This window comes from Chrysemys picta, chromosome 10 (assembly GCF_011386835.1).
Source record: "Chrysemys picta bellii isolate R12L10 chromosome 10, ASM1138683v2, whole genome shotgun sequence".
Lineage (NCBI taxonomy): Eukaryota > Metazoa > Chordata > Testudines > Emydidae > Chrysemys > Chrysemys picta.
The window spans coordinates 83774740-83797499 of NC_088800.1; the positions used below are offsets into that span (position 1 = coordinate 83774740).

Here is a 22760-nt window from a genome sequence, read left to right on the forward strand (position 1 = left end):
TCCTTTTTTTTGTCTCCTTAACCCCCAGGCGTTCTCAGCAGACGTGTCAAACCCGCGAAAAAAATTCAGAAATTGGGCTTGTTTTTGGCTTAATTGGCTTGTGAGTTGCTTGTTGGCTAGTTTTTGGCTTGTTGGTTGTTTGGCTTATAGCTTGTTGTTTCTTTTTTTGATCGGCTCCCGGCAAGCAGAGGGAGGAGGGGCAAGAAGGGGAGAGAGTCAGGGGTGCACAGAGGGCCCACCACCGTTCCAGACTGCACGCCGGGGGGATCTAGTCACTTAGGGTGTTGGGGCTTTTAGGGATTGGCTTGTTTTGGCCTTGTTTTGAAATGGGATAGCTTGATTTTTGGCTTATTGTGAAAGTCGGGGTGCTTATTTACCGCGTGAAAGTTGGCAACTGTGGTATTCGGCCAGATGCCTGGCATTTAAAATAAAATCTCTTGGTAGGAATGGGACATTCTAATCTGGGTACAGAGTTGAGAGACTCTCTCTTGCGCGGTTTGTTCTACTGGCTAGAGCAGTGGTCTCCAACTTTTTTACGCCCAAGATCACTTTTTGAATTTAAGGGCAAACCAGGATCTATCCCCCCCCTGTCTCCATGGCTCGCTCTCCCCCACCCTCACTCACTTTCACTGGGCTGGGGTAGGGGTTTGGCAGGGGGTACGGGTTCTGGGCTGGGACAGTGGGGTTCGCAGTGTGGGAGGGGGCTCTGGGCAGGGGGTTGAGGTGCAGGAGGGGGCTCTGTGCTGGGGCAGTGTTGGGGCGCAGGAGGGGATACAGGGTGCTGGCTCTGGAAGGGAGGGGTCACCGCAGGGGCAGGAGGTTGGGGTGCAGGAGGGGGTAGGAGGTTGGCTCTGGGAGGTGGGTCAGACTGGGGTTTGGGGTGATGGCTCTGGGAGGAGGCTCAAGGCTGGGGTTTGGGCTGCAGGAGGGAGTATGGGGTGCTGGCTCTGGGAGAGGGCTGGGGGTTGGGGTATGGCCTCCCGCCGGGCAGCACTTACCCCCAGCGGCTCCTGGTCCATGACACAGCGTGGCTGCTCCTGAGGCAGGCTCCCTGCCTACCCCGGCCCCACACCGCTCCCAGAAGGGGCCAATGCAAGATCCTCTAGGATCGACCGGTTGGTGATCACTGGGCTAGAGCAAGGAACTAGAAATTAGGACTCTGGGAGCTGTTCCTGTCTCTTCCACAGATTGTGGCCTCAGGCATTATCCCCATTTTACAGATGTGTAGAGGTAATCTCCCAAGGGTGTTGTGAGACTTGATTGATGTTAACAGAGCATTTTTAGATCACTGGATGCAAGGCACTGTAGAAAGCTAGTGAATTATTAGAGAGATTCTTGATCTGCTTCCTGTAAGGCCATAAGTAGTAATGTTAACAGTATCTCTTCGGTTTTGTCTCTGAAACTTCTTACAACATTGATAAAACCTTGATAGGTCTATGAACATACAATTAATACGTTTGGGACCTGTGCAAATGACTCTTTCAAAGAGTGTATAAAGATACATTTTCTTGCTGGGTAAATTGCTGTCTGTACTGACTCTACCTTTTGTAAAGGTTAGATCCTATAATAGCAGCTGCCATTGGGGATAGAATGAAAGCTTTTTCCAATTAAATGTTAATTGGGTTCATTCAAAACTTCGTATCCATTTTTGTAAGAAAACTCTGTTCCTCTTTTTTGTATTCATATCCAGTTTGAATGTTAAGGACAGTTCAAGGTACTTGATGTTCATGGTTCTGTCTAAACAAATCTTCATGGTCCAATTAAGGATCTGAATGATTTGGGGCCCCAGTCATGTGAGTCAACCCTCTCATTTGATAGGCTGCCACAGCACTTGCTACCAGAACCTAGATTTCAACCCTCGTTGTCTGGCTTCTCTGTTAGTGGTTTCTTCCTTTGGAATTTGTTCCACTGGGAAGTCCATTGGGGAAGCATAGCATAGGTCAGGAGTGGCCAACCTGTGACTCCGGAGCCGCATGCGGCTCTTCAGAAGTTAATATGCGGCTCCTTGTATAGACACCGACTCCGGGGCTGGAGCTACAGGCGCCAACTTTCCAATGTGCCGGGGGGTACGCACTGCTCAACCCCTGGCTCTGCCACAGGCCCTGCCCCCAATCCACCCCTTCCCGCCCCCTCCCCTGAGCCTGCCAGGCCCTCGCTCCTCCCCCTCCCTGCCAGAGCCTCCTGTACGCCACGAAACAGCTGATCAGCGGAGTGGGAGGTGCTGGAAGCGGGGTGCGGGGCGGCTGCTGACTTATTACTGTGGCTCTTTGGCAATGTACATTGGTAGATTCTTGCTCCTTCTCAGGCTCAGGTTGGCCACCCCTGGCATAGGTGCTATTAAAGCTAGTAATTATCTCTCTCCAGTATAACCATGTGCATGCACACGTATCCTCTTAATTCCTGTTTTTCAGTGGGTGCTGCATAGGGAGTAGCCTTTGCAGTTTCCAGATCACATTCGCCCCGTGTAGCTTGTATAGCTTGGCAATCGTGCTTAAGTACAGGACCAGGATTGAAGGTTCATGTAGGGGATGCCTCAGCAGGCACCAGTCATCTGTGGCAGAAGCCCCTAGCCTCATCATTCTGCCACAGGGCAGAAGCCCCAAGCTCGCCTACCAGCCCCCGAGTCTGGTAGACGGAGAATGGGGGGGGGTCCTTCTGGGACTGCATTTTAACTGTGAAAGAGCCACAGTTTGGCCACCCCTGGTATAGAGAGAAGGTAAATTCCTATTGTTTCCACAGCCAGTACCACAGTGGTGACCTTTTCCTAGACTTAAATATTGAATAACTCTGTATTGGTGAGTGCTGCCCGTTCTTTTGTTTGTTTTTTATCTGTCCAGGGACTTCAGTACTTTTGGGGTTTATCGGAAAACGAGATACCAGCAGTTTTATCCAGGCCTTTGTTTTTTCTGAACATAAATGTCTTCTATGTGGGAGCTATTGCTTTGTCTCATTAATTCTCATCAGTATTCCTCATTCATCTGCTCAAAATTTAATGCCTCCTCTTCTCCTCCCTTCCTTAGTTATAAGGAAATAGTTCGCTACTTGAAAGCTGTGAAATGCAATGACACTCTAGGGTAAGTGGCTTTTTTATTTTTTATCTTTAAGATTATGGGATGCAGTGTGTCTAATCTTCAGTAAAATCACAACTTGAAAAGAAAGGATTCTGGTTGACAGACTTTTTTTAGTTGCTGAACACAACATTGCATCACTAACAAATATTAGCTGGTAAACATAGTAGGATCCAGATTTGATATTTTTTTTTTTATAACATTTGTAGGCCTGGGTTGACATGAGTGAGTAAGCATGGGGGAGGCATGTGTCTTGGAAGACCAAATTGGGAAGACAAATAGGTCAGCAGGCTGAAAACAGAATGTTTGTGCTAACTAAGATAGGTAAAAGGGTCAGTGAGCTAAAATAGAATGTTTGAACTAACTAAGATAAGGGGAAGGAACTGTGACAGACTTCCCTGGGGTGCACCCTGGAACTGGGGTACCGCTGAGCCCTCTGGCATGCCAGTCTGGGCTTCCTCTCACACTTTGAAGACTGTGGCAAGCTGCAGACGGCTCTTGGTCCTGCACTCTTTCAAACCTTTACACAGGCAGGGACACACCCAGCTGCAGTTACATGAATGCTTCTCCTCAGCCACTCATGAACTAACAATAGAGAGGCTGCAGCCAACTCCCCATAGCTCCCTAGCCTTGCACCCTTGGACTGTACCATCTTGCCCTGGTCAAAAGCCTGGCCAGTATAAGTTTATTACCCAGTCTGCCCCTCCCTCGGTGCGGAGAGGAGAATGCACCAGTTTTTGTTCCTGAGCAGATTCCCCAAACGCTTCTAGCAAAACGCACTGTTTTAGGTGTAAAATATAAAATGAATTTATTAACTACAGAAAGAGATTTTAAGTGATTATAAGTGAACATACAGATCAAAGCAGATTGCATTTTGTTTTATTTTTTAGGTAATCTAAGCTTTACAAACTAGACAGGATTTGAATCAAGCAGTGTACCATGTTAAATAGTACAAACAGTCCACCAAGCTTCCATGCACAGGCAGGCTTTCTTCTTTCCCGTCTAGGACCTCCTTCCCCAGTTCAGTCTTGGTTCCTCAGGTGTTGTGTTGTAGAGGGAGTGAGGCCAAGTGATGTCACTTCCCCCTTTTTAAAGCTTCTTTCATGTGGAGGGAATTTCATTGTCCCAAACAAGCCCCAGCACAGTTTGTGGAAAAGTGTAGGCACCAAAATGGAGTCCAATATCACATGATTTAGTTACATGCCCTTGCGTGCTTCGATGAGTCATGGCATCCATTACCCATATTTTGGCTGAAGTGTCCACAGGGAAGCTTATTAGGTGAGGCTAAGCTTTTCCTGTGGCCTTTTTTTGGTTGATGGGCCATTACCTTAAATAGTTCATTCCCAATGTGCTGGATGTGAGCTACTTTGTGGGTTACCCAGGAGCAAACACGTTTGAAATACAGATGCATAGTCATTATTAGTAACTCCAGATACAAAAATGATACATGCATACAATAAGATAATCCTTCAGCAATCCATAACTTTTCCATTGACGCCTCCCATGACACGTTTTGTACAAGATGCATCATAATTATGTTATAATCCTATCATAATGATATCCCTGTGGTGAATATGGGGTGCAGTCACAGGAACAACCAGGGAACCATTTACAAAGAGCAAAATAACAACGAACAAGATAAGTTGGGATTGGAAAGAGTAGGTTGAACATGGATGATGCGTGGGCAAAGCTTGCTGTAAAGGGATTGGTTCCTACAAAGGAACCAAGCCAATCCCAAAATGTGTAACGCAGCATATAGTAAATGTAATGAAATCTGTAAAGGTACATAAAGGAAGATGGTTTCTCTGTAACCTTGGATCTGTGATGTACCCTACATCCACCCCCTTCATTCGAGTCTAATCAACTCAGTGTAGCGTTGCTGTATACCAAATAAAGATACCTGAGTGACGAAGTCTGGAGTCAAACTGAGTTCTTGGGAAGCCAAGTGGAAAGAGGTCTCAAAGGAAATCCCGGTAATGCTTCCATGTTGTTAATGGCATCCACAAAAATCAAATCTGCAATCCTTTCTTGTATCCAGGTTAAGAAAGCTTAGAGATAAAATCCCATTCTACTTGTGCAAAAGTGGAGACTTCGTTAGTGCTGTACATTCATTGTTGCTTCCCTTCAATAACCTTGCATGCTGTACCGCCTGCCGGATAACCCCTTTCCAGTTTGAGATCTACCTAAAGATGTTCAGAACTGGGAGTGTTCCCTGTGGAAATAATTTTCATGACCCTGGAGAGTGGATTTCAATTGGCAAGTATTATTCGTTGAAGTGCTTCTTGCTTCTATCCATTTGGTACCCCACTTGACTATGGTTGTGTGTGGTTATCTGTTTGGATTAAATCTAACATGAGATTTATGGAACTTCCAACTCAGCCATAAATTATCTGGGTTAAAGCATGGTACTTCAGTGTTGGTGAGGAACAATGCTATTTAAGTTTTAGACTCAAGCAGAAATTACTTTGTTGTTTTACCATGCTCTAACTTACACAGATACTAACCCTTGTCAGCCATTCAGCTCCTTTTTGTTTTTTCTAAAGGACTGCCTTTTTAAAAAGTGCTGAGTATTAAACCCTTTCATAAACGTATATGTTACCCACACTGTCATGATGTGTCAGCCTTGACCTTGAGCAAATGAGTGAACGGACCGTGGAGACACTGAGACCCATTTCACTAAAGGCATTTGCTCAAGGTCAAGGCTGATATATCAGGATAATGTGGGCAATGTATACATTGCCTTTGTGTACATTGTGGTTTATTAGAGGGTTTCTGCTGAGACTATTGTGATAATAGACCTTGGTACACACAGACTTGCCCCACAGGAACGAGTCTGATACCCCAAGCTTATTTCACACAAGTCCACTCAGTAACTATTAGTTGGTGATATTTGTAGGCGCATGGGATATTTAAGCACAATAGTCATGTACTGTAAACTTTCTGTACCTGGTGAGAGGATTTATTCCATGTGATATGTTTTAGTATCTTTAATTAATGGAGATATCCTATCTCCTAGAACTGGAAGGGACCTTGAAAGGTCATCAAGTCCAGCTCCCTGCCTTCACTAGCAGGACCAAGTACTGATTTTGCCCCAGATCCCTAAGTGGCCCTCTCAAGGATTGAGCTCACAACCCTGGGTTTAGCAGGCCAATGCTCAAACCACTGAGCTATCCCTCCCCCCTAATTGCTTGTACATGTCCCTAAGGACTCTGGGGGAGCATATTAAACTGATGACTGGAACCTAGAATTGTGGCATGAAATATTGTAAAGTAGCGTGGACACTTCTCATTTCTATCCCCTCTTTGCTTTACTGGTGTTTAAATTGTATCCTTACACATGAGGTCACGGCAGTTACCGATTCTGTGACTTTACCAGACCTCTGTAACTTCTTCAGCTTCATGCTGTCAGTCTCCCCCCTCTCTTTCCCCACTCCACCCCACCCCCAGCCCTGCCCCCTGGTTATTTTTAGTAATGTCACAGACAGGTCACTGGCTCCTCTGAATTTTTGTTTATTGCCTGTGACCTGTCTGTCACTAAAAATAACCGTGACACAAATCTTAACATTAAATACATGTAAAAACATTACTGTACTTAATTAAATCTGCCTCCTGTTTTTTTTTTTTAAATATGCACTTCATTTCCATCATTTTTATCAGGTTTAAGGAGTTGTCTACTTTTTTCCTCCCTTAGGTTCTCCTGTGAAGAACTCCATTCTAATTAAGCATGCGCTCAAACTCCTTTACTGCAATCTGTCATTATACAGAAATGTGAGTGTTTGGGTTAATCTTATGCTTCTGGTGTTAGTTTCTATACAGTTCTGTTCTATAGAGCCACTGTTTGTCTAATACAAGAATACACCGTTGAGCAGCTTTTTTTTTTTTTTTCTGACTTTATGCCAGGTTTTCCCCCAAACTTTAATACTGTACTTATATTTTCAAAACATTTGTAAAAAGATAATCCTTTCAATTCCTCGGCAGGCATTAGCTCCTTTCCACAGTTGGGGAAACTGAGGCAGAGAAGCGGCAGTTTACCCAAGACCACATACTAATCAATGTCAAACTTGGGGGTTCCTGGCTCTTAGCCCTGAGATCAGTCCGTCAGAGGTACAGCAGGGTCCAGTGACAAAGTAGAGATCGCTGGGAAGCTGTAAAAAGCAAGATGGTGCAAAGGATTGGTTGATTGAACTAGAACCTCATCAGTTCGTTTTTTGTCAGATGTCCCCTTATGTAGTCCAGTTTTCAGTGAGTTGACATGAAAGAAGATGAAATTGTATTGGTCGTTATGTAAAGGGAGAAGCAGGGTGGTAAGGAAGAATTCTGCCAAAAAGTAAAGGAAGGCTTGTTTTCGCCCTTTGCCAATGGCGATGAAGTCATTGAAGGAAGAATGGAGGAAGTTTAAAGAATGTTTCATTAAGGCAGTGGAGGTAACACTCTTAGTGGTAAGATGGGAGTGCTTTCGGAGAATAAGATGGTGGTGGAAGTCTGTACAAACAAATTAAAAATATTCAGAATTTTGAGGATTCGTGCTAATGAGACACTCTAAAATGCATACGAACAGGCTAAAAAGTCAGTTGCTAAGGTAAGAATGGAGGCTGAAGAGGAATTACACAGAAAGATGGTAGCAGGAAATTTTGGCTTGATGAAAAAGAAACAAAATATGAATAACTCTGTGTGACGAATGGGAGCTGTGTGGTGACTAACCCTAAAGAAGTGGTAGAGGTATGGGGAAAAAATAGTTCTGAAGGCCATTAAATGAGAAGAAAGCTGCAAATTCAAGCACTGCTGACAACTATGGGAAAGTCTCAGAAGGTATCCATCTCTGTAGAGGAGGTAGAAAAAACACCGAATAACATGAAGAATGGTAAAGCAGCAGGTGAAGATGAGAACTGTGGATATGATCAAGGCAACTGGAGGTACTGGGTAAGGTGGCTACCAGATGACTGGAGAACAGGATTGATTGTGCCTCTCTGGAAGGATGAGGATGGTGCAAATGATTCAAACACCGATCAGGGCGTGACAATGTTAAGTCAATCCTTTAAAGGCCTTGAGAGGGTTTCGGGGACAAGGTTGAAGTGCAAGACGGAGGAAAATACACCTCTACCTCGATATAACGCTGTCCTCGGGAGCCAAAAAATCTTACCGCGTTATAGGTGAAACCGCGTTATATCGAACTTGATTTGAGCAGTCGGAGTGCGTAGCCCCCTCCCCCCGGAGCGCTGCTTTACCGCTTTATATCTGAATTCATGTTATATCAGGTGGCGTTATAACAGGGTAGAGGTGTATAGGAGAGGAGCAATGTGGCTTTAGAAAGGGAAGGAGTACTGCAAATGCAATATTTGCAATGAGACGGACGCTTGAAAGAATGGTAAATGGAGGGCGTTGTAGCAGTTATTGATCTTGAGAAAGCATGTGACTTTGTACAGTGGGAGTTGGTGTTTGGAGTATGGAGATGAATGGGAGGGGGACTTCAAGATGTGGAGGAGATCGAGGAGCTGTATTGAGGGTCAAGAGCTTAGGTGGTAACAGTATTGGAATTTTGGAGAGTTTTGAGGTGACGGTGGGCTTGAGAGAAAGCAGTGTGCTGTGAATCTACTTCTCTTCATCCTAGTATTTGGAGTTAATTAGTAGGAGAACCAAGCCTGTGGGGAGACAGAGAAAATGAATGTAAGCTGACAGTCCAGCCCTTTTGGCAAATATGGCATTGGAGTGGGCATCTGTGTTTGAAGATCATGGTTTGAAGGTAAACACAGAAAACTAAGGAAGGTGGAAGAAGAGCTGTTGGCTGACATTTCAGGAGAGAAGCAGAATCAAAAGAGAAGGTTTGTGTACTTGGGAAGTATGCTCAGTGCCATCAAGAAAGATCTCAAACTGAAAAGAACCACCCAGTGTGTGTGGGCGGTAGGAGTACTGTGGGACAGGCAATTAGTAACAAATTTGAAAGGAGAAGTCTGTGCTGTGTTTTTTTTTTCCCTCTGTGATGTATGGTTTGGAAACAGTGGGTCTCCTGGAGATAGAAGAAAACAAGATACAGGTCATAGAAAATAATATACTGAGAAGATTGTCAGGCAAGTGGAGGGTAGACTGTGTGCATGGAAGAAATTAGGGGGAAGATGAACTTGGGACTCTGGGCTGGAAAGTGCACATTTGAGGTGGGCTGGACATGTGATAAGAATGGGAGAATGACCACCAAAGAACAGTGAGAAAACATGGAAGACTGAGGATGCGATGGAAAGACTATCTGTCTGTTAAAAGAAATTTGAAGAGAAAAGGACTGGAACTCCAGGACCTATGAACCTGAGCCGTGGGCTGGTAGGAGTGGTGAAGAATTGCAGGCACCTCTGACACTGTGTAAAAGGGAAAAGCAATCTAAGTCAAGTTGACCACCTTTACCACAGTGTCCTGACCTAGAACAAAGCAAATAAAACTTACCATGGTTGAATGTTTTTAACCGTCAGCGGGTAGAAGTCCATGGTATGGTCCATGACATTGACATCAATGAAGCTATGACAATTGCACCATCTGAAGGTCTACCCCTGAAGCCTTTTGTTGTACTGTGATAGGGGTGTGGGGGGGGGGAGGGAAGGGGGGAGCAGCCTTTGCTTCAGGTGAGGCACAGTGGGGATAGTGTCTGTATAAGAGGGGAAAAGACAAGCCCCGTATACTCCAATGTATAACTCCAGAGTGTGGTCAGCACAGTGACTCTGAAACTAGTATCTTGGACACACTGTTGCAAATATCTGTGCTCCTCCTGCCCTTGTGACTTCTTGCTGACAGGCCAGATATTACCATTTCACTGTCAGCACTACAGAGTCACGCAGGAAGAAACCCCTCTGTTCTGTCTCACTCATTCTGGTTTGTGGTACATAAAGCAGAAAATGTTGATTTTTTTTTTTTTTTTTTTTTTTTTTTTTTTTGCAGATTCTGTGGTGTGTACCATGCCGGAAACCATTTTTTATCCCAAATATTATGTACTTTTGTCTTTACTTGAATATATAATATTTACCTTGTTCAGTCTTTCTTTAGATCTAAAGACTGATTCAGCAAACTTCACCAAAGTCTGTGGTTTTGTTAATTGAAAGTTTTTACTCTGTTTCAGCCAAAATGCTGGAGCTCCCTCATCATGGTTTTGGGTAGTAGCACTACTCTGGAGAAAAATGGGCATGTAAATCCTGTCTCATTGAAAGAGCCACCACATGATTTCCAAGAGGTAACTGACTCCACTTTGCGATGGAGAAGCTTTTGCCTTGTGTTTAATTATTTTCTTCAGTTTGGGGATTAACTCATTTTGGAGTCTTGGGAATGGATCCACATTGTATTACACCATCAATTTAATTTGGTACATGCCAAGTCTTAGCCTTTTCATATGGAAATCCTGACATGTTTTGGACTTAGTCTGATATACTATTTGTGTCCCATCTGGTAACTGCATAGAAGTTAGTTAGCTCACCATTAGAGAGACAAAATGGTCGAGGTAATATCTTTTATTGGACCAGCTTATGTTAGCGAGAGAGACATGCTTTCGAGTTTACACAGATCTGAAGAAGAGCTCTATGTAAGCTCAAAAGCTTCTCTCTTTCTCACCAACAGAAGTTGATCCAATAAAAGATATTACCTCACCCACCTTGTCTCTCTAATATCCTGACCAACACGGCTATAACGCTTAATTCACTATGGCATTTAACTGTTCTTGGTGCTGATTCCAGATCTTTTAGCTGTGAAGTGCATTGGATAATTATAAAACCAAGAGGGAGGGAGGGATTTAGTCTTAAAGGAGGTGCTTTAGGGATAACTCAAAAGGTCAATATTTGTATAACAGAATATTTTCTAAACACAGTAAACCTAAAGCACAGTTACATTAATACAAGCACATTTAGGGGGACTACTGAGGATGGACCATACAATTACAGCATTCCTCATAGATAGAATAACCAACCTCGTAGCAAGCAGAAATGGGACTGAAAACATTAAAACACCCTATGCCAAAGAATTTAGTTTTGGACACGGTTTGACATTTGTTGAATACTTGGGCTCTTTCTTGCTCTGCTTGTGACTGTCATAACTTCCTGTTGCAGATGGTGGTGTCTGTATCTTGCGTTCTTCTAAATGAACTGAAGACAAAAGTCAATGTTTCTCTGCCATCAAATGTTTTTTCTGGTCCTGTAAGTATGTAACGGTTAATGAGGGAGGTGATTGTTTTGAATAGTGGATTTTGATTGCACTATTAGGTTTGAAAATAGCTGTCTTTCAATTCAAATGTATTAAATGCTTTTGAGAGAGGCTGAGAATCTTTAGGAAGTGGCATAGGAATTCCTAGCACAGTCAAGTGGTTAGAGCAGAGGACTTGGAGCTGAGACTCCCAGGATCTATTCCTGCCACTCTGTGACCTTCAACAACGATTGCCTCTCTCTGCCCAATTTCCCCCATCTACAAAAGGGGGATAAACAGACTTCAATTTCTGTATTAGGATTAGTTGACTGGCTGCTGATAGATAAGTCAACTTTTTGATGGCAACTGATGGGTTGGTAATAAGTAAAATCTACTATAGTTGGAAAACCTGGCTGTCCATAATTTAATAATCAGGAAGTAGAGAGTACCTGATTTGTTTAGTGTGAACGTGATGGAAGTTATCAGTAATTAGGATATATTCATTTACCGAAGCAAACTGATTAACACTACTCCTTTTATTTCCTCTGAGGAAATCATGTTTAACTTCTTTCCTAATTGTGTAACTCAAATGTCAGGATTTTCTTGTCAAGTATCAGAGGGGTAGCCGTGTTAGCCTGGATCTGTAAAAAGCGACAGAGTCCTGTGGCACCTTATAGACTAACAGACGTATTGGAGCATAAGCTTTCGTGGGTGAATGCCACGTATTGGAGCATAAGCTTTCGTGGGTGAATGCCCATGAAAGCTTATGCTCCAATACGTCTGTTAGTCTATAAGGTGCCACAGGACTCTGTTGCTTTTTACAGGATTTTCTTGGTCCATGTAACAACACTTGCCCTACTTAACAGTGCTGTTGTGAGCCTTAATGTTTGTAAGGCAGTTTGAGAACCTTTGGTAAAAGATACCACAGAAATGCAAAGAATTCTGATCTCCCTTCCCATGTGCAAATCTTACTGCCTGTCACTAGATCTCTTATGTTTTCTATGACTTTTGTAACCATCTATTCTGCAGTCAGTTTGTCCAGAAGGCTCTTAGCAAGCTCCCCTTGTATTGATATTGCCCAATGTGAACTGAGGGCCTGGTTCTCCTGCCTTGCACTATATGTTATCATTGACACCTGGGCAAAGTCTGTGTAAAACACTACTAGCTCAGAATGGGAGCAATTTACACCTGATATGAGCGGCTATCAATACCAACGTAGGGTACAAGGCCACGGCGAATCCGGCCTTAAATATTTCTTAACATCTTTTCTGATTCCTTCAGTTACAGCTTGAGGCTTGTCTTATCCTCACAGTGCAAGCAGTGCAGCAGATGCTTCTAAACGACCTTCCATACTTGAGTTCCTTTCTAGAAATAACACTGGCTTTTGGGGTGAGTCTTAGGAATCTTCAACTCTAGTAAATTAAAACAAGTGATGCTTAAAATACAATTAACAGCCTATTGAATTTTACGCACGTTTTGTCAAGTTTTATATTTTGTTTTCTTTATATTTAAACTTGACCAGCTGTTTATTTTTCAGGGATTTCCAATAAAATGAGGTACTGTAGCATAGAATTCCTTCACGAGCTTATTCCTCTCTTTACCTACTAGAATAACTTCTGGGCTCTGAGGCTATTATTAAATGGCCTTTCCTGTGAAGAACACATTCTCCATGGCACTATTAACTTGCTTCTGAGAGATCTGAATTTTCAGAAGGCAACAATGTTGCATCTGTGAGTAAACACTTTGTTGAGGTCTGATCGTTTATCTGTGGGAAAAGTTAAATGCCAAAGATATGGGGTTCCCCCCATCTCCTCCCCCAGAGATGTAACTTGTGTGTGTTGGGGGGTGGGGGGTTATAGACAACCAGCTAATTGTCAGTAAGACATGGCCAAACTTTTTTTTTTTTTTTTAAAGGGTTCTGATACAAAATTTATATCTGCGCAGATACCAAATTTATATCCGCAGTGTTGCAACAACGAGCGAGACCAGCAGGGCCATGGCCAGCAACCGGGCCAGGAACCGCAGCGGTGAAAGTAGCAGCATGTTGGGTCAGTGCCCAGCTCGGGCAACTCCTCCAGTATGGCTGTACCGCCCCCTGCCCTGCCCACTGGGGCGGGCACCAGGCTCACTGGCGGCTGTCACTGGTCACGCTAGTATGTGCAAGCCGCTCACGCACTCCCGGACAGGAGTCCCTTCCTGCAAGCGATGGCCTGACATGCTGCTGCTTTTGCTACTGGGTTTCCTGTTCCCGGTCGCTGGTCGTGGCCCTGTTGGTCTCTCTCATTGTTAGAGCCCTGTAACTCCGCCGATATCTGCATCCGCAGATATGCATTTTGTATTTGCGCAGGGCTCTCCTAAAGCATTGCCAAGTGACTTCTCATACCGGATACATGTTCTTCTAGTGCACGTGGGGTGAAGGTTTCACTTTCAAAGTGGTTCTCGATCACGGGGAAGTAGTTTTAAGACTGGGAAAACTGTATTCCAACCAGTGGCTGTATGAGAGTCAGGCAAGGACACCAGTTGAGCTGCATTACTCAGTAGACTCCTCTCTCCATGGTGAGATTTCTTTGATCTAAGACTCTGTGGGAAGAGAGGAAATGGTCTACAAAACAAATGAACCAAATTATATATGGTGCCACATATGTTTTTAGAACTAGATACAAGTGCCATCACCTGCTATTCCAATTTTCTTTATTGTTCAGGTGGAAAAAACTTGGTCCTCAATATGTAGGTGAACTGCTCTGCCTGTACCTGACTTGCAGAAATAGGAAGATGCAGTCCATTGGCATCTTCATCATCCATTTAATTAGCGAGAACCTGTATATGTAAGTATGAATATTTGGAGTCAAATACCAGGCTGATTATAGCAGTGAAGATTACACTGATTGAATTGCTCATAATTCCATTAACATTCACAGAGTCTTGTTATGGATTTTTTGCACAATTTTATCCTTGCTGTTACAGCCAGTAATGAGATTCAAAAATTTTGGTGGGCTTAAAATTGTTCTGATGTCAATATTTCAGTGACAAGCCCTGTTACCTGATGGGCCCCTCAGGGCCATTCCATCTATTGTCAAAGAAGTCTGTAGTCTGTTTTTAGGAGCATGACCAATGACCAGGATAATATTCACTAGTTTTCTTTTTGCCTGGGGAAAACAGGTGGGTGTTCCTTCCACTAATAGACACTGCTCATCCTCTGTGGAAGTCATTTTTGATTAGCTAAATAAATTTAGGAAAAGCTTATTAATCACGTTACTGGGTTCCTAAGAATGCTTCATACTGCACAAATGTGTGGTTAACAGAACACGCAAACTTTCTTAAAACATAGCTGGAAACCTGTCCCGCAAATAGCATAGCTCTCTCTTTTGTACCACTTTTGTATAAAGTCTTCAGTGTAGTGGTAATGTCTTTGGTCTGAAGTCCGAGGCGCTTTCCAACTTCATGGGGAGTAGATAGAAACATTTTTAAAATGGCCAAAACTTGGAAATTCTGATTGTTTTTTTTTTTTTTTGTATGAGAAATGCAAATGTGTTTTTGAAAGGAAATAGGCATAGTTTCTATTCAGCTGTGAAACTGACACAAATCATGTCGATTTCAGTCAGCAGCTTCCAGGGTCTGTGGCTCTGGTGCAGTTTCCCCATGGCAATTGCCCCTGGGCCAGGCACCCAGGACTGCCAGGTGCCTGGGCCAGCTGGCTTCCCAAGCTATGGGGGTCAGGCAGCCTGGAAGACATGGGGTCCCTGGCCTGGGGCAGTTTCCATGAAGCTATGGACCCTGGAAGGCCATCTGGTCATTTTAATGAAAAGTGATGGTCACTAATAGCAGCAACAATTCCAACAATATGGAGCTCAATCAGGGTTTTTTGCATGTTTCAATGAAACGCTAAAGTAAGGCCCTGCACCTTTCTAAGGAAGTGTGTCCCACAGAAACTAGAGAGCACAACATGCAAGACTCACTTCATTCAAACAGCTCATCCACTGAGATTGGGTGTGGAGTCTTGCATCCTTAATATAGACGTGCTTCTAGTGGGAGCTAAAGGTGCACCAATGCTTGATCTGTCCCATTTTAGGCAAACTATGTGGAGCCTCAAGTTGTGTATAAAATTCGGAGACAATCATCTGCTCTGTGACTAGGTGTGGAGGGAAGGGTTTCTGAAATAGTCGTAACAGTACTTTTGGAATACAGTTATTGCTATAAATGCTTCAGATGTGTTACAGAGAGAAAGTGGTTTCACAGGTAAGCATAAGCCTTGTCTGGTATGATTGCAATATTTTATTTCTAGATTTGGCAGTAAAGCAGTCAAGGTTTTAAAATGTGGGCTCTTTTTTTTTTTGCCTTGGCATACCAGGCCTTAAGAATTGAATTAATCCTAAAACAAGGTAGCCAAATGTTTGTGTATCTGAAGACACAGAAGTTGCCTGCTCCAAATTTTTAATTTTTAATTCACAGGCAAAACATGTTGCAGACGGCTGTAGCATAACGTTCCAATTGCACTTCCTGGAATCTTGTTCTGAGAGGAAATCAGGAACACTTAAGTTATCCGCTTCTTAAAGAGCTTCTCATTTGCTTTGTTTCCGCTGTACATGGCAAAAGGGATGGGGTGACTAATCACTGGCTTTCATGAGCCTGATGATGTAGATGTGTGCATGAGGGAGGTCTGAATACAGCCTTGTTTGTCAAGCTTGCTATATTTATTGAATTCCATCAGCTTGCACAGTGGTTTATTTAGCTCTTACGTAATATGTCTCAACATGTGCTCAAGTTCAAAGTTGTACTCCAATGTCAAGGTGACTTCAGTGGCGACCTCTCCCACATTTTGGGACATGAAGTTTGAGCATTTGACTAGCAAGTGTAACAAAATATTGGGAATGTCATGCTCTCAGTGTAACTTTCCATTCATTATGAAGTAGCTGAATTGGGGAAGGAGGCTGTCCATCTGTGGAAAGTGGATTAAGAATCTAAATCTGTTTTCAGGTGTCCATGGGCAAAGCATCTTTGCAACTTTCTGAACACAGTAAGTGTCTTTGTACCTCAGGTTGCTGACCCCAGCAATGGTTCTCAAATGTTAAATTTGTCGTCACATGTTAAATTCTCTGTAAGCAAATGGAAGAAATAAAATAGTTAGGTTGAAGCTAGCAACAATACAAAGGAATTGGTGGGTCTTAATAAATCTTGGAAACCTTAGAAGGTTTCTTGTCCATCTTTCTTTCCATGGATTGGATTTAAGCTGTTGGCTCTAATGCTGAGGGAATTGCCATGGTGGTGATTTTTCCTTGGGTTGCAATGTGTCACATTTCCTAGTGCTTGGTCAGAACAGCATTACACACCAGGGTAGATGAACTGTTTTCTCCTCTGCCGAACGAATAGTGTTGTTAGTTTACATAGTGCCATCTGTCTACAGCATGAAGCACATTGAACTTAAAACCCAGCCTTCGTCTGGGAGCACTAACAATCTAAACAGACAATCCCCTGAAAGCAGACTGGAGAGGAACAGAAAGCAAACTGAATTATGAAGTTTAGTACCCGTCTTGTTAATGATGGGCCTTTTTTTGGATTTCTAAAAGGTTTGTTTTTTTGTAGAGAAAGATAGTCCTAGTCCTCTCTCCAGGGAGTTCAATGTTGTAGGTCTTTCAGAAGAAGTAATCTTGAGGAAAGAGTAGACTGGCAACGTGGACTGTGTGGAGAGAGGAGGGATTCATGTGTATGGGACCAGGTAGAAGAAGGCACACAAGTGTGAGTGAGAGGAGGGCACAAAGGGAACAGTTAATCCAGCAGGTAGTCAGGGATTCTGGAAGGGAGGTATTTTGGGAGATGTAAGGCTGGCTATCCCCTCCATGGGAGATGGCTTTAGTAAGTGGGTGCCTCTTCTTTTTTTTTTTTTTTTTTTTAAATAGAATTTAAAAAAAAACTTCTTTTCAATAAAATCTTCTAACCGCCTCTTTTCTCTGTGCAGGGATTACGGAAGCTGCCTCTTGGTACCACGACTGATCATGAAGTTGCCAAGTTCATAGCTGTTTTGGAAAAATTGTAACACTCTGAGGGTCTCAAGAATTTTCTAACCTGCCGTATAACACCTCCCAATTGGTTGCCTTTTGCTATTTCCCCTCAATAAAATTTTCAGCCTACGAGCTGATTTACAAACAAACATTTTTAAAAATCCCATCCAACCCTAGACTGGTGTGTTGAATGGAGGAGGCGTTTAAGCCGAAATGTGCTTAGCGCTTTCTTCCTTCTTGCAGGTGCATTTTCTAGCAGTTCTCTGCAATCTGGCTTTCATGGAATATAACTTACCATGCTTACAGGGCTGCTTATTCTATGGAAGTGCTGAGAGAGCAACAGACATGTTCTCTACCATGATGCATGTATGCTGACCTTTGTCGTCAGCAGCAGAGGACTTGTTGAGGGAGCAAACAGCTCCTGGATAAGGGAAACTCTTAATTCATGGTCCTGCAGAAGTTTGATAGTGTGTGTTCTTTGGAATGCCTCCTCTATGTGGCATCTAATTATGTATATGACCCACTTGTTTTTGATTAGTACCTCCACTCTCCATTTTCCTGGATTTCTCCAATCCCAAGTGCTTATACAGAAACTAGAAATGGTTCTAATGATGTAAATTTAATAGTTAGTTTGTAAAGAGAAATTTTAACTTTCAGGTGTATTGCAGTTGATGGCTATTTGACGGGTGCTAACACGTCTGGGTTACTTGAATTGCTATCATAATTGTAGTTTAACAGTTGACTTTAAAATTGGATGTAGAACTAGAGAAATGTAATTCAGCAGAAAATACAGTCTGACTACAATCCCTTTGACATCTTTCCATGTTGGGAGTGAAGGGGAAGAAATGTTGACATGTCCATGTATTTTATTTTGCACATTTAAGGCTTATAATGGCTTTTACTGCTTATTCGTGCCAAGTTCGGCTAAATTATTTTCTTTACAAAACCACTTTTTTATTGAAGTTTTCTTTTAAAAAAAAAAAAATGAAAATGTGTATCTAAACCCCTTGTATAAAGCGTTCAATAAATGGTAACTATTGTAGTACTCTCCTCTGCTGTGCATCTGTTCAGTTCAAATAAAATTATGGTGGTTGCTTAGACGGGGCAGAATTTTATTTTTTTATTCCTTCACTGGGTTTCATTTTTTTTAAACATTTGTATTTATTTAAAATTTCTCAGTTGTAGGAAATTATGCGGGGTGGGTCAGACCATGAGAGCAGATGCTGAATTTCAACGAGTTAGCTTTATAAACCGTTAAAACACACGTTGTCAGCGAAACATGTCAAAATAGACCAACTAAGTATCCTTGAATCCAACTCTGAGCATTTCTTGCTTTGCCTATCTGTCAATTTCAATTATTGATGGAAATACTTTTCATTGGTTTGTGTGTGTGCAATGAAATTGATGTTTACTGGTAACAATCTCATCCTTCCAAGTTTACTTAATTTGCAATTGATGCCTATTCACTTATTAGAAGCAGAGGCTATTCAAATTTCCCCTCCCCCAAATGCACATGGGTCCTGACCTGCAGCATAGACTGCCAGCTTGGGGTCTCATAAAGTCTATATTCTTACAACTCACAAAACCCATCACTTCGGCTGTAAACTAAAGCCAGTGTCCGGGGGGTGGGTCATCACACCTCACCAAGTCCTTTCTCATTTCACACTTTCCCAACTCATCAAATAGACGTATCTATTAAAAATACGCTTATTTCAGCCTGTGATACATTGGTTCCTTTCTAGAGGAATTTGGGATGGCTGTCATATGTTGGGAAAGAACAGAGAGAAGCGTAGCCTTCGCATTTGACTATTTAACTCCCTGTTCACTCCTTAGCAAAGTGACTGCAGTGAGAATCAAATCCTGACATCAGAAATGCAAAACTATAGACTTTTTTTTTCTAAATGAGGCTCAGAAGTACTTCCCTCACTTCCCTGTCAAATCCCACTACCCTAACTTCCTCAAACTGAATTCCCCTGAAATGTAAGACCACTGGGCCATTCACCACTGAAAGAGTCCTTGAGCAGGGAGAGGGCCTTTGCTCATGGTAACATAGGGGGATTTACCCATCACTACAGTCAGTACTGTGGGGAAATAGAGCAGGGGGGCCTTCTTTTTAATAGCCAGAGCTGTGAATCGGAAGGCCCCAAAATAAACCCTGCAACAGAGATCTGTTATGCTAACTACCCTTACACAAAGCAGTACAGGCCAGGGCCTGAACTAGACTAGACTGCACAATTCCCTGCCAAACTCGGTCAAGGGTCATGACCAGAGGAAGGGGGGCAGGGGGCAAGGAGGGAAAGAATAGAAGAAAAGCCCCAGCAGCACTAATGAAATATAATAACCGCTTGTGTGAAGCAATAGGTAACTTGAGCTAAATGCAATTTCTTAACTCCTGCAGCTTCTCCTTTGAGTGATCTGTGACCCACTCCGTGATTCCAGCTAGCTGCAAAAATAGCCAATCATAGATCCTCTTTAGGCGTCCCAGGGGAACCCCCACCCACCCCCGCCCCCAATCTTTAACCAAAAGACCCCCGGAAAATAACATGTCTTGAGAAATGTACCCAAACTGGTGCCAAGTACCACCCCTGGGAAAAACCACCAAGCGCCCCTCTACCCAAATAAACATCCAATTCTCGGAAAAATGAGGAAGGTACCTGATGGGGGAACTGACCCTGACCCTAATTTCTTAACTTGCGGTTTGGGGAGGGACTGACCCCAACGCTAATTTCTTAACTCATGACGTGTTGTTTGTACGTTGCTTGTGGTTTAATGAAATAAAAGGCCGCCTGCAAGCGGTCCTCGGGGTGTCAGTCTTCGGACTGCACCCCAGTGCACTGGTATGTATGTCAATAAACTGGCCTCAGGCTTGAGTCTTTGAACTAAAATCATTGCGTGGGTGTCTTTGACCACAACAGTACCCTTCTGGCTGCCTTCTGCACTGTTATCCCACCACCCCCCAGAGCCTCTGGTTGGTGCCTTTTGCACTCTTAAAACCCCTGAAACCAAGCAATCCCGCTCTGCATCTCAAACAAAATAAAATAATGCCTGTGCTGCGGGTGCAATTCCACTGACAGTCTGCAGAAGAAAATAGAGTGTTCGAGGGGGAGAATGGCTCAAGGATGTGTGCGTTTCCTGAGACGCATTGGGACTGAATAAATCACCAAAAGGAGAACTAGGGAAATCCTTGAATTTGAATGAGTAAGTGACATGCCTATTCATTATTTATCTCCTCTTGAATTTTAATGAATTGTGATGATTAGCCAAATTCTACTGAGAGGATCATGCTCTAGATAATGGTATAATCTGCTGTGTATAAAGGACTGGCTTTCTCTGAAGACCAATATTTCTTTATAGCTGTTTATCCAAATTTGGATAATCAACAGAAGTTGAAAACCTCTTCCCAGCCTTCCTGTGAGACTAGCATCAACGTAACCTCAAGGCTTAAGTCCGGTGGTCAGTGTGGGATGTCAGGCTGAAGACCAATCGGGTTTAATGCATGTGTAATCAAGATAAGCAGAGTTTCATTTTGGATGTAAAAAGTTCTATATGATCAAAAACGGTGGAGTTTTTTTGCTAGTATTTCTCTGATCCAAATTTCCTAGTTATCTAAACTGGAGTGTTCCTTTAACAGACACCACTATACAGCCAGTACTGCCCAAAAAATGCAAATGTGTCTGTATGCGAAGTCAAATTTCATCCGAAAATTAGCTCAGCTCTAATATAGAGATTCAAGGAAGTGGCTCCACTTATTTGCATCTGGAGATGATGGTGGGGTAAGGTAACCTTGGCAATTCAAGAACCATGTTTCATAATTCTATTGCCGTGGCCTTCTGAATCACTGACTAACAAAAGGGCTAGTCTGTGACAAGGCTGAAGGATGGTCTTGTGACTGTAGCACAAAACTGAGTGTCAGAAACCAGGGTTCCATTCCTGCCTTTGCCTCACAACTCCTGTGTGAGCAGGTCACACAAACCACCTGTTGCCTCCGTCTCTTCATCAGTAACAGGATAGTACTTCCATACTCTACCTGGCCAGTAAGGATAAACTCATTGAATTTGAGTAAAATTGAGCTGATCCTCTGATGGAAAGCACTGTCTAAGTAGAAAGTAGTATTACTGGTACTAAGGGTATGGGAGCTTTAGAAATGTGTAATAATAATAAATTCTTTCTCAACATCCAGTATGGTGGGGGCAATCTTCCTCAGATGTAAATATTTAGGAATTATGCAGTGTTAACCGGCCACTTCACCTTGACTGGTCCCTTGAAATGTGTTAACGATTTATGCTAAACAATCTTTCACCTTGTATTTAGCTGGGACCGCCTGAGTAAGTTTTCAAACCTGTTGCCAAGCTCTATGAGAGCTCGAAAGCTTGTCTCTCTCCCCAACAGAAGTTGGTCCAGGAAAAGATATTACTTCACCCCACTTGTCTTTGCTCTTCTCAAGATATCTGGCCTGCCTGTCAATTCTAAGTAATGTTCCCTAGGTTTTGCAATCAGAGCTTAAATTTGACCTGTGCAGGGCCTGACAGAAGAATGAATAGTAAACTCTACAATCTGAACATCTGTTCCTACTCCCTGATAGGGATTATTCACTACTCCACTGTCAAGCAGGTTCAGTGACCATTAGCATATATCCCATCACTCTTTGGGGGCAACTCAACTTATATTTTGCCGTAAATAAAACCTTAAGATCAAAAGTTCAGCAGGGTTGTCTCCTAAGTTCACCTAGGTATGTGATGCTGTGAAATCTTCTGCCCTAAATACGGGCCTGTATGAGGAAGAATCAATGGAAGTTTGAGTTGAAGAACAAAACATTTCTGAAGATTCAGCTACTCCTATCTTAATACTACATGGGACAGGTCTCATTACCAATTATGGAAGATTCCTGCATCAGGTTCAAGAAACCTCAGCTTGGCTTTTTTTGAGGTATGCAGAAGAAGCCTGTTCTTAGTTAAGTCATCTAAAGCTAGATTAAAAGCTAATTGTCATTTTAATTTTAAATTCTAATTCAGACAGAGAACTACTGACACATGATGCCTTCAGCAGAGAAATGAGCTGTGCGCTGTTCCAAAGAATTAGAAAGGTCATGAGAAGACAGCCTTAAAGACAACCTTAGGGGATACCTTCTTGACCTCAATCAAATCAGATTTAAGGTTATTTCCAGCTACTCTTGGTGTCCAGGAGGGGAGATAATGTGGGAACAAAAGTATGGTCAAAGGATCAAAATACACTGTTCCTAACCTAACAGGAGATTGTGATTAGCCACAGTAACTGCTGTCTTTAAATTGCTGAAGATGGGGAACAATGTTTGCCTACTATAGTGTATATCCTAAAAACTACTAACAGGTATTGATGCTGTTTGATGTTGGAGGTAGGAGCTGGAGTGTGAAAGAAACAAAATTCTTTTTGGAGAATACTGATTTGTATTTAGACAGCACCTTTCAGCCAAGGATCTTTGAGCACTTTACAAGCATCAATTGATCCTCATAGCCCCACTGAATGAGGTATTATTTGCATCTGTAAAGGGGGGACAATGCTACTGACCACCTTTG

The 22760-nt window shown here is 42.8% G+C and overlaps 1 protein-coding gene across 7 annotated transcripts in view; it reads left to right on the forward strand.

The window, feature by feature from the left end:
• The window catches only part of LOC101943176 (uncharacterized), a 73068-nt gene extending 54818 nt beyond the window's left edge, over positions 1-18250 (forward strand). For 2 of the 7 annotated variants that reach the window (XM_042853063.2, XM_065560229.1), the window contains 10 exons: positions 3021-3074; positions 5107-5324; positions 6759-6835; positions 10164-10274; positions 11140-11226; positions 12494-12601; positions 12821-12942; positions 13915-14037; positions 16187-16226; positions 17166-18250. In XM_042853063.2, the coding sequence (XP_042708997.2) occupies positions 3021-3074; positions 5107-5324; positions 6759-6835; positions 10164-10274; positions 11140-11226; positions 12494-12601; positions 12821-12942; positions 13915-14037; positions 16187-16226; positions 17166-17243 (1018 nt within the window). In that variant the 3' untranslated portion in view covers positions 17244-18250. Of the gene's footprint in view, positions 1-3020; positions 3075-5106; positions 5325-6758; positions 6836-10163; positions 10275-11139; positions 11227-12493; positions 12602-12749; positions 12943-13914; positions 14038-15281; positions 15449-16186; positions 16227-17165 lie in introns of all 7 variants that reach the window. The other 5 variants (XR_010591217.1, XR_010591220.1, XR_010591219.1 and 2 more) reach the window with 5 other exon arrangements.
• Positions 18251-22760: the final 4510 nt, after the last annotated feature.